Source organism: Lepisosteus oculatus, chromosome 7 (genome assembly GCF_040954835.1).
Source record: "Lepisosteus oculatus isolate fLepOcu1 chromosome 7, fLepOcu1.hap2, whole genome shotgun sequence".
NCBI classification, from domain to species: Eukaryota; Metazoa; Chordata; class Actinopteri; order Semionotiformes; family Lepisosteidae; genus Lepisosteus; species Lepisosteus oculatus.
In genome coordinates this window covers 10,233,461-10,245,590 of record NC_090702.1, presented here as the reverse complement: position 1 = coordinate 10,245,590, position 12,130 = coordinate 10,233,461, and the positions used below count along the sequence as shown (strand labels likewise).

Genomic DNA, 12,130 nt, shown 5'->3' with positions numbered 1-12,130 from the left:
AAAGAGCTTTATAAAGAAACTTTGAAAAAATATTATAGGTCTAAAATTGTATATGTATAAGTCTACAGAAAATGGCAGTTCTATTTGATATCACTGAATCTGTATTTCTATCTCCAGTGGGCATTCAGATGTGGCATCTGGAATGAGTGATGGTAATGAAGGGGTTACAGCAACCACTGGTAGACATGAGGGCAGGTCCACCAAGCGGCACTATCGCAGATCTGTCAGGAGCCGGTCTCGCCATGATAAACTCTCAAGGGCCAAGCTAAGGATTCTAAATGTAAGAGTTATAGTATTGTCCAGTCAAGTTCAGACATTTGCTTTTAATAGACCTTTTGTAAGGTTCCAATTTACATATCATATACACTTGTTCTTAAACTGTTAGCTAACACCTTAAATAAGTTGCGCCTTATTTGCATAACAGTATGTATATGAAGAAATACAATTTTACTAATGAGCACTTCACAAGAAATTCAAAATATTAGACAATAGAGCAAATGTAGTATATAACAGATGTAAGGAAAATTTGTTGTTCTTACTATTTGCCACTGCATCTTAATTCTTTTTTAGACTAGTTTATTATGTAGAGTAGCAGAACGTTTTCCTTTTGCTTATTTACTGTTGGATGTTTTCATTTACTCTTGAATCAAATAAAATGACAAGTAGATATATACAGTTGGAGGTAGAATGCTTCATACTTATTGTTTACACTGATCAGTTCTTAGCATGATCTTTAGTCTTGTTTTCTTTTTTTCAGGTTTCTAATAAAGGTGACAGAGTTGCTGAATGCCAGCTTGAAACACACAATAGAAAAATGGTCACTTTCAAATTTGATTTGGATGGAGATAATCCAGAAGAGATAGCAGAAATAATGGTAAATTTATGTCCCATTGTCAATTGTACCACAATATTTTTGTGGTGCAATTTTGGACACCCCCTCCTCCCACTTTATATGCCTTCTTTAATCAGAAATATAACCATTTATTGCAAATGTAATCAACAAGGAAGTGGAATACACGTCCAATGCCACTATCCCATTCACCTGTTGTAATGCTACCAATGTCAGTGGGAGATTGGAACTTCTTTACTACTGTAAAGGTTTTTGACAGTAATTTTCCAATTATTGTAAATTATAGTTTGCTGGCAGCATTTCTGTATTACATACTGAAATGTGCCCCCCCATAATCCTGGAATAGAAAATGTGGGAGAGATATTATCATGTTTCTGAGCAAATCATATCTCTTCAGAGTAGCGTGTTTCCATCCTGCATATCATGAGATTTATTCAGTGAATTGAGAAGTATAAAGAGGCAGGTTTATTGAAGGAGAAAATTAACTAGATTAGATTTAGATTAAAATGATGAGAAAGCACTCCTCCAACCAAATGCACCCTGCATCACAGCATTACCCTTTAACCCTGTTTACACTGGCACCTTTTAAGATTGCTCTGTGCTGGCTTAGGTGTAAATACCACCATTTTAACTGTATCCAGAGGTGTCAGTATGAATTATTACAGTTTACTGTAATAGAAATTCATACTTGACATTTGAACAGCTCGTTTCCCTTTGGCATTGACATACCTGAGAAATAAGAACTAAAACCAATAGCAAAATTGTGGAATTACCTATAAATACAATATAAGCTAATACCCTAACTGAAGTATTTGTAATGTACACTGTAAGACGAAAATAGCAATGTACATTGCAGTGTGTCATAGTTGTGTGAAACTTGCTAAAAAATATTTTCTTATGGTTGAATACAGTCTATACCTACTGATCATTAGAATGGAAAACGCCTTATATATATAAAAAAATAGGAATGATGGTTAGATTTCTTGGTATAGTACAAAAAATTAAACCAGTCCTTGCTAAAATGAAGGCAACAATGTTTATTCTTGCTTTTATCATTTCTTAATATCACGTTTGTTTTTTTGCAAGACTTGAATTATGTTGGTGAACAAAAGTTGATTTTGCTATATGCCAAGAATTCACCCAGTTGTGACTATAATTTTAAAATATTTACTGATGCATTTTTGTTCCACCTAAATTTGGGTGCTCTCTCTGGCTGTGGTAACTGTATGAAATGTTCTGTAAGAAGCAAGTAAGCTGCAGGAACACTACTTTGTGGGTGACTCATGAAGAGTAAGAGAATAATTGTGCTCTTGTGACTCAGGTCCAGAGTGAGTTCATCTTGGAGGCCGAGAGAGACTCCTTTATTGACCAGGTGCGCGAGATCATTGAGAAAGCAGATGAGATGCTAAGTGAAGATGTAGGAGCGGAAACTGAGAGCGGGCAGGGAGTGGGGAGACCTCCCTTCTTCCCTGAATGCCAGGTACAGTCAAGAGTTTGTCAGTGCTCCATTGTTTATAAAGGCATGCAATTAATGTTACATGCAGTGCCCTATTTAATTGGTAGTGAGGAATCTTGACATGGGGGTAACACAATGGAAATACAATGCACAGCACAAAATGAAGCAGATACATTACATTTAACATTACAATGTCCCTTGTCCAGGCCCTAATACAGGTAACAATCTAGAAAGCAAAGATTTCAGAGCTTAGGAGAGCTATTGAGAAAAATGCATAATTCAAAGATGTTTGTAGTTACTTAAGTAGATTACTTTTGTTTCAATTGTTCAGTTTAAATGTTAGTAAGTATATATCATTAGAAGATGAAAATGAATGTTGCTTGAAATAGTTATCTTATCCTAAATAACTGCAATCACCAGAGGTGACCACGTTAAGCTGATTTGTGACAGTTTAAATTCTACTTGTCATTTTCAGTTGCTATGTAAGAATTAAGTGTTTGTACTTGCACTTTTTATTTTCAAGGTGGTGAGTGAGTTCAGACAGCCAGAGCCTGTGACGTCAGTTCCTCTTCAGATAGGTAGGAAATTACATTTGCTCCCATGTTTTTCACTTTTTATTTAACAGAACTGAAGAGTTTATTTTAAGTGATTCAGTCTCTTTTCATAATTTGAAAACATGTTCTGGGTGTCACTTTAATCCTAGATGCTCAACATGGTTTAAAGCAAAATAAAAATGACCAAACATTCCTAGAGCATTACCACCTCTGTACAAGTGCCAAATTTATCTAAATCACAGTAGACAGCTTGCATTTTGGATGTCAGTCCCACATCATTTTCTTAACTATTTTTAAGTTCACAAAGCCTGAATAAATGTATGTGGGGGAGGTGGGTTCCCCTGAGATATCTAATGGTTTAAATTGAGAACAGTTCGTAAAATTTGCAAGGATAAAAACCTAAACTTTCTATTCCCTTATTATTGCCCCAGGGGTCCAGGCTAGTTCAACTACACAGGTTGTCCACTCAGCCGGTCGGCGGTTCATCGTAAGCCCTGTTCCAGAGTCCCGTCTCAAAGATCAGTTTTTTGGCCAAACAGCTTCTAGTCTACCTAAGGAGATGTCAGCCACAGGTAAATTACAGAAACTTTTCTCTTACTGTTTATGTCTTACTGGGTATATTGTTGTACTGGTGTTTTTAAAGTTTTATTTTGTAGAGCTTGTTTTCATTTTAAGCACTACCTTGAAGTGTAAGTTGGCAAGTGTGTTTTTGTTTAATATGGTCCCCTATATACTTTTTTGAAATACTTAATAGATTAATCTTAGGGTAAATATATCCTTCAGACTTACGTTTTGTTTTTCCTCTTTTCTTGTAGCTCCAGTGAGTTCTCATAGCTTGGGCCTTTCTCACTCTGCAAATTCCTTGAGTTTGCAACAGGCCTTCTCAGAGATGCGGCAGGGCCAGTATGATGAGGGACCCAGTACCGCTCCACCCACAGTCAACCTCACTATGCCACCTCTGATGCCTTTGCAATCGGATAGTACTAGCATCACTGGGTTAGGCCCAGAGACCACTGAAGCAATCGATGTTACTTCCAGTAGTCCTGTTACCTCTTTGCCAGTAACTCACGTACAGAGTAACGTCTCCGATGTTGTCTCTGCCTCTTCTCTCTCACTACTATGTTCCTCCTCACCACCTCCAGTTCAGCAGCAGCCTGCCCAAGCGGTGAGCTTAGCTGGGGGTATTGGAACTTCACCTGCCCCATCTCTGCTTGGCCCTTTGTCCCCACCAGAACCTGCCTCTCAGCCTTCACTTGTTAGTGCAGTTGCTCCCTGTATTAGTGCCCCACCTTCTGGATCTCCACCAGGCATCCCTCAGCTGTCCCAGCCACCTGCAATTGGACCAAACAGTAGTCTTCCCATTTCCATCTCAGCCCAGCAGCTTATCAGTGTGTCAGTGCCCAAAAGTATGGTTCCCTCAGCTTCTGGTTCTTTAATTACCAGCAGTAGCACAGAGCCTCCATGTACTTTCCATCTAGACAGCTCGGTCTCCAGTGCTTCTCTGACCCAAGCTTCTACCTCCCAGCCAGTTGGTCAGCCAATACAAACGGTTTCAACTTCTGTGGCAGGTGGTGGCAGCATTCCTTTACTACCCCAGCTTTCCCTCTCTAGTCTGCAGCCTGTCACCACAAATATTCCTGTAGTGCAGCAGACACTGGTACACAGCCAACCCCAGCCAGCACCCTTCCCCAACCAGCCCCACACCCACTGTATCGAATGTGAGAGTGAACTGCAGGGAAAGGCTGTGGGCATTGATGACATCAAGGCCCTGGACCAAAAGCTGCGCTCATTGTTCCATGAACACAGCTCTGCACTGTCTTCTGCCCAGCATGAAACTTCTGAGTGCATTGGTGGTCTCAGCCTTGCTGGAACCTCAACCCCTACAGGCACCTCTACTACAACCACCACTTCTGCAACCACACCTCCAACCAGCTTGGCTTTAGGCTCCACTGGGCAGCCAGGGTCCACCCCTTTACCCACACCGGGACAAGCAGGTACACCTTCCAGCTATGGGCAAATTACACCCTCCAACTCACAAGCTGTGGTCAAGGTTGGGACACCTTCAGCAAAGCCCTCTTTAGGAAGAGTACCAGTAAGTGCAAATTATCACTAAGTTTATCTTCTTGGTCTTCAGCAGTAGTATAACTAAAACAGTTTAATGTGTTTTTGGTTAATCTGTCAATAACAGTTGTATAAATACCTAACGCGAAGTATTTTGGTGGTCATATTTATCATATTTGCGTTACTATGTCTGCAATTTAATGTTAAGACTAAAGGAGTATGTAAACAGTTTGGGTAATGGGCATTTAGGTTTGTTTCTTCAGTTCTTATTTTATCCTAGTTAAAACCAAGAGAAGAAAAACTGTAATTTCTATGTGTGATGTCAATTTCCTGTTCTAACTCACCATTTGTTAACCCCTTTTGGCTGGTTTCAATGCCTGGTCTTTCAGTCTCTTAAGAAATTAATATGTGCTTAAGGAATGATTTTGTGTTGCATGCTAATGATTCTTCCTGGATTCTAAAATTCATTTTTTAAAAAGAAAAAAACATCATTTTGTTTTGACTTGTAGATATTTAGTAATAGCATAACGTCTACTATGTTAGAACAATAATTTGTTTCACAACATAAATTGAATACTCCTAAAGCTCCTATATTTTTCTTAACTACATCAGTTTTTGGCCAACAGAAAGGTTGTTAGGTTGTGTTAACAGATTATTCAAAGTCTAATACTTAATTGCAATGGTAATTCTCCCAATTGTATTACTGTACCTTCTCTAACACCAAGACAGATCTGTTTCAATGAATACATCAAACATTTTATTTCAATTAAAAGCATAAGGTACAAATTTCTTAATTTTTGTTCTCTGCTTTGAAACTGTAAAATATCCTCTAATTATTCAGTAATGTCTATCTGAGACCTTAAACCTGGCGCAGTTCACCTTGGCACTTCCATTCCGTTACAAAACTTGAAACATTTCAATAATTTTGTTTGAGCCTTAACCCAGGTGCTGAAGATCATTTCAATAGTTAAGATTAGATCGAGCAAAACTGAAAGTGCCTAGATTGACTACTCGTGCCTTAAATTGAAATTGATGTTAATGTACAGTGCTGTGAAAAAGTATTTTCCTCCTGTCTGGTTTTCTGCATGATTGCAGATCTTATCAGATTCCAACCAAAATCTAATATTAGATAAAAGGCACCCTGAGTGACATTGATGACAACTACCACCACCATCACTATGCTGGACCACTGGTATGAGGTTCTTACTATGGAATGCAGTGTTTGGTTTTCACCAGACATAACAGGGCCATGTAGGCCATAAAGTTGCATTTTGACTCATTAGACCGTAGGGCGTTGTTCCAGAACCCTTGAAGATCATCGAGATCCATTTTGTGTCATTCTGATGGTGGAGTCATGGGAAAAAACATACCTTAGGCAACATAAGAGAGGCCCGCAGGTCCCTAGATGTTATTAGGATCTTTGTTACTTCCTGGCAGGTTTACACTTGCACTTGGACAGATTTTGGCAGGATGGCCACTCCTGGGAAAATTCAATAATGAATCTCTACTTGGACAAAATAGGTGTGTTTTAGCGGAGTCCCTAGAAATGGCTTTGTAACCCTTTCCAAGGTAGACAACTTTTTTTCTGGAGGTTTTCAGGAATTTCTTTTAAGGAGAGGTATGAATGTGCCTCTTCTGTTGACAACTTAACCAAATGTACTCAGATTTATATTGGGCAGGGCTGGCCTACGTGAGGCCTGAATGTTAACCAAAGTATTCAAACAGCTGACTCTAATTATCCTTTTAATTGGATTACATCACCAAGGGGGTAGGAACATTTTCACAGCTGAAAATAGCATATTTGATTACTTTGCACACCAAACAAATGAATGAAACACCAAACTTTAGTGTTATGTTTTCTCACAAACTCTGCTTATATAATACCCATGAAAACAGCTGATGGAAAAAAATTGGCAAATATGCAGAAAATCAGACAGGGGGCAAATACTTTTTCAATGCAGTGCGTTTAGTGACTTAAGCTTTATATAATTTTATCAGCAACAGTAATTGCTGTTCATACATTAATACTGCCTTGTCTGGCAAATCAGAAGGGATTTATCTAATTATTCAAATTATTTAAGCACAAATCCTAAATCTTAACACTAAATCTTGCTGATGCAGTTTAGAAAATTGTTTTTACATCATTGGCAATACTGTAAAGATGAAGGGAATTTTTTTCATTGTCTTTTCTGTGATTAAGTGCCCTTGTTTCATTTCCTCTTCATTGTCAGGTGTTACCTGTAGGCACAGAATTGCAGGCTGGCACTCCACCCACTGAACATCTGCCACCTTTTCCAGGACCTTCTTTAACCCAGGTGCTTCTCCATTGCCCTGAGACCTGTTCTCACCTTTTTCTCCTTCTCTTGGTTTCCTCTCCTTCCTTGGTTATATCCTCTGTATAAGCATGTCCAAAATAATAAAAATACAATCTGCATGAAGGAGTTTTTTTTTCTGTCAAGCATGATCCGAGTCCCGATACATTCTTGATTAACCCTCTTATTGAAACCATAAATATCAGTGAGTAATTATTCTGTCCTTAAGGCAAAGTTCTATAACGGTTCTCATTTTCAGTTCTGCCTGGAATGTTGTCATTTGTCAGTAAATATCTGTTTTTAGAGCTGAAAGAAGGTAACACCATTTTTGCATTTTGTATATAACAGACATTTTTTTTCCTTAAAAAAAACACTCAACAGTCCAGACATCACTAGTTAAAATGGTTAGACTGCTATGATCTGGATTCCCAGATTTCAGCACAAAACTCCTAAAAGAGGTGGAAGGAGTTGAACCATCCATACTGTCCAAGGTTTAGCCAGGCATCAGTGACTCCTAAGTGTCTGAAAACTTGTCATGTATCTGTTCATGACCCTTTGGTGCCATCTCTCTGGTGGGCATTGTAGGGCTAGTAGAGTGGGGAAAAAAGAAAGATGATTTTAATAGTGCTTGTTTCGGAGAAGGCATGAATTTTGCCTTTATCCCTCAAGTGCTGAAAAGATCATAATGGCAAATTAATCACAATTGACAATTCCAAATTGCAGCTCACATTTTGTATTGAAAGAAATCAAGAACAGACAACCATTGACTTGCTTGTAATGGGAAAAGCAAAGATTGTTAAACTGAGGTTTTTCATGTGCTCTAGTATTATATCTGAAGTAGTTTATCTTAATTTGTAAGTTTGAATGAATTCTGTACCCCTCCTCAGAGTAAGTGAAATGTATGTGCTGCCTACAAGATTGAACTAAAAAATCTGAATAACCTAGAGTTTCTGGTTAAAACTTTTTAACTCTTCTATCATACTTAAAAAAATGTAGCTCCCTTTAATGTTTAAGGCATATTTAATGTGTATAGCTTTTTTTATAACATTACAAAATCCTTCATAAGGGAATTTAAATGCGCAGTGTTTTTTGGAGGGACAATTCTTTTATCAGTTAAAAATTGTGTTATTGTTTCTTTGTGCACATAATATGACCTTAAAAAATAACTACCAAATATAAGTTTTTTCAGACTACAAAATTGGTTTTGAATGACTTCTTTAATGCTTTTTTAAAATTTGTTAATGCTTTTTCACTGATACAGAAGCCTCTGTTATTCATGACTTTCTAGAACTAAACACAGTTTTTGTTGTGGTGTTGGTTGTAAAGATCATTTTGTAGATAAACTAGAATAATATTATTCAGATAGTGTTTATAAATATGAACATTTTTTCATCCAGATATAATATTTCCCTCTTCGCAGCAGCACAGATTTAACTTGATTTCTAAAACATCAAAGTCAGAAAATATAAATGTTTTTCCCTAAAACATGTCAAATACATTTAATGTAGAAATGAATTGTTAGCAGATTGTGAATATGAAAAAAAAACTAAACTGAAGGAGCTCTGGAGCTCTGTATCTGTACAACGTAAAGTAGATTTCAGAAGGATGTTTATTTTGGTACAATGTGACCAAATCTGCTAAGCATTCATTTCTACCATTGATATCCATAAAAAGAGGTTTAAAAGCTCCAGTTGAATGTTGGTCTCTAGTAGCATGGACATTATCCCCGAGTGTGTCTTTAGCAACATTCAGTGGATGTTTTCAGTGGTTGAAAGAAATGGAAGAAAAAAGTTTTTATTTTAACCTGGTTGTTTTTACTTTTTCCATTTATATTCTTGTATATTAGTCTCAGCAGCCTCTAGAAGACCTAGATGCCCAGTTGAGGCGGGCCCTCAGTCCGGAGACAGTTGCCATTAACAGTGTCACTGCACAGGTGAGAGACAGTTGTTACATTGAAAAGGTTCAGAACTGCAGTCATCCCTCGCTTTTTGCGGGGGATAGGTTCCAAGACCTTCTGCGAACAGCAAAAAACATCAAATAATTGACTGCCCTCTCCAAAACAACCCAGATCCCCCCCCCCCCCCCAAAAAAAAACATTTTAGTATTCTTTTTCTAATCGAGGGTAATTCATTTGAAAGCATATTGCTGGATTTTGGCATTTTTTGACACATGGAAAGGGAGGGGGGAGATGAAGTAAAGGCATTAAAGTCTTGCTTACAAATGAATAATTGTTCTGACCAATAAATGACTATTTGTATTTCTAAGGATTTTTATACAGTTTTTTAATTGTTTCTTTGTTATTAAATCCCTTTTAGTTATTTGACAAAATAATAAAAATGAAAAGCATTTTATTTTTATTCACTTTTAATGTCATTTTGCGACTGGTTCACTTTCGCTGGTTGGAGTTTCTTTTCTTTGTAGAAACATTGTGATGGGGGAGCTGCTTCTTTTTCTCCTTCAACTCCTTAAACAGATTTTCTTTCTTTGAACGTGTCTAAAAGTGCAACCTTCTCTGCCAAAGTCATCACTTTCTTGCGTCTTTTAGGTCCAGAATTACTAGCACAAGCACAGAAGCAGGTTTAGGTTCCATATTTAATATAAATAATAGATATGTAGCACAAAAAACTTCACTTAAACAATGAAACGTAAAGAGATAACGAACGCGAAAAGGCACAAAGGCAGACAGATACGTAAAGTGGGAAGTACAGGGAGTTTTTTTGGGGGGTAGGGTCTACCCGTGAATAAACTAAACCAAGAAGTACGAACCTCGTGAAAAGCGAGGGGTGACTGTATTTTAAATCACAGTATGTTGATTACTGATAAACTGTAATCAAGAATCAACGTATTTCAAATGTTAATAGAAAAATGTTTTAGAAAATAAATTAGAAGAATCATGTTTAGCTATATCTGAATTAGCCCATTACATTTTTCTTTCTGGGGTTATAAAATTCAAAATCAATTCCCTTCGTTATAGATATTATATTTAACATATTTTGCAGTAAAGCTGAAATTTTTGGGGTTTTATGCATACTCATTTTTTTCGTCTCCGGTTGTTGTTTTTGCATCCATGTCTACTGCTTTAAGTTTCTTTACCTTCTTTAAAAACCTATTTCCTGATGATGAGGAAGGGTATACATGCAGTGCAAACCTGAAGAAGTAAAACTTAAATTACTAATCATTCTGACCTGATATTTATCTTTCCATCATTTCAAGAAATATTTTTATATCCAAATTTAGAATTGTCATTTATATGCAAAAATAATAGATCTATAGGCATCCAATTTACAATATCCAGTTATATACTTTTTAGATTTTGGCTACAGTTACTATAACCGAACACAGGGCAGAATGAGGAAGTGAAAGCACAATCCTCCAACCTGACCATTTTTGTGCCATTAGCCTTTTAAGATAAGATAACTTTATTGGCCATATACAATTTCTTGTGTTAGGAATAAGTATTTTCACATACCCCAACTTGCTCTCCGTGAGACACACAGACGGGAAGAGAGAAGCTTGGGGTCAGAGCGCAGGGTCAGCCATTTATACGGTGCCCCTGGAGCAGCTGGGGTTAAGGGCCTTGCTCAGGGGCTCTTCCGGCTGCAGGATACCAATCGGCAAGGCGCAGATCCTTAGCCACAGAGCCACTGCACCGCCCAGTATGACACAAGTACCACAGCCCTGTACCAGAGGTTCAGCCTAATTAGAGAGATACTTTCTCCTCATGCTTCCAAGCTCCTGGGAGACTTCAAGGATTGCTATGTCACTCAGAGCCTCAAGAGCTCCGATTAATTAATCACACTATAACTTCGGTGGTGCTCAGCCAGTTGTCTTGCTGTGTTAGTACAGTTTACTAGTAATACGAGCCAGGTTTGAAGTTGTGGTCATAAAATTCAGCCTGCACAGGTGATGGAGCCACTCAGGAAGTCTCATATGAAATCTTGGTATTACCGACAGCCCATGCGTTAACTAGTGATAAATGTATACATTTTCTTCTCTTTCTTTGAAACATCATTTTTGAACAATGAGAGTGGTAAGCAATAAGCAACTGTGAAACTTTTGCTTAAAAAAATACTTGGAATAGTTTAGAAACGTACAGTATTATAATTAATTGCATTATTCCATCTGATCAGGCAATTTGATATTTTTAGAAGTCGATAAAAATTTGAGAACTGTCATTGTTTTAGGTTTTGAATGTTTAATATTTAAGTATTCTTAAAACCCCAAAAATAAATATATAAAATAAAAAAATATAAAAAATGTGTAAATGATGGATCATTGATTTTTTTTCCTTTCAAGCCTTTGGTGACTGTACCTTCTTCCGGTTTTTCTGATCAGAGTTCATCTGGGCTAACTCCGACTACAGGTGCGTGAGATGTGGCAGTTTTGGTAATAAAGGGCTTCCTGGCTTTCCTACGTGTACGTGTTACACAATAATCCATACCTTTTCCATATAATTACATACAAATTTAAAAAATAAACTGCTATTTACTGTTTTCACTGTCAAATGAATTTCATGAGTTAAAGCTGATCATTGAATATATGTTTAGACCTAATCCTATAGCAGCTGCATTAGGTGTGTGTACATGTCTACTCTGAGCAAATACATTTTCAATATCATGAATCTAATACTAATGGAATTGGAGAAACTAAATGCTGAAAGTCCTGGGGATGAAGGCATAGGTACTGTGTATGGGGTTCTGGGTTTTTACAGTGGTGTATTAATGTTTCAGCACCAGTTGTGCCAGCTGCAGATTCAGAAACAGGAGCTGCACCTTCAGCGGGAGTTGTGAAGCTGGGTCGATTCCAGGTTATTTTTTGCCGACATCCATATCTACTTCCATATTTCAACATTTTGTAAAGGTTTTTTGTACATGAAACTGGTAACTTATTCCATATG

At 37.4% G+C, this 12,130-nt stretch overlaps 1 protein-coding gene across 11 annotated transcripts in view; it reads left to right on the top strand.

Moving 5' to 3' along the window:
* Window positions 1–12,130, top strand: part of wnk1b (WNK lysine deficient protein kinase 1b) — a 156,502-nt gene that overhangs the window by 97,346 nt on the left and 47,026 nt on the right. For 10 of the 11 annotated variants that reach the window (XM_015353170.2, XM_069192144.1, XM_015353172.2 and 7 more), the window contains 10 exons: window positions 118–280; window positions 758–874; window positions 2,172–2,330; window positions 2,830–2,884; window positions 3,292–3,432; window positions 3,676–4,952; window positions 7,153–7,236; window positions 9,080–9,166; window positions 11,530–11,596; window positions 11,964–12,040. In XM_015353170.2, coding sequence (XP_015208656.1) covers window positions 118–280; window positions 758–874; window positions 2,172–2,330; window positions 2,830–2,884; window positions 3,292–3,432; window positions 3,676–4,952; window positions 7,153–7,236; window positions 9,080–9,166; window positions 11,530–11,596; window positions 11,964–12,040 — 2,227 coding nt within the window. The remainder of the gene's footprint in view (window positions 1–117; window positions 281–757; window positions 875–2,171; window positions 2,331–2,829; window positions 2,885–3,291; window positions 3,433–3,675; window positions 4,953–7,152; window positions 7,237–9,079; window positions 9,167–11,529; window positions 11,597–11,963; window positions 12,041–12,130) is intronic. The other variant, XM_069192146.1, reaches the window with a different exon arrangement.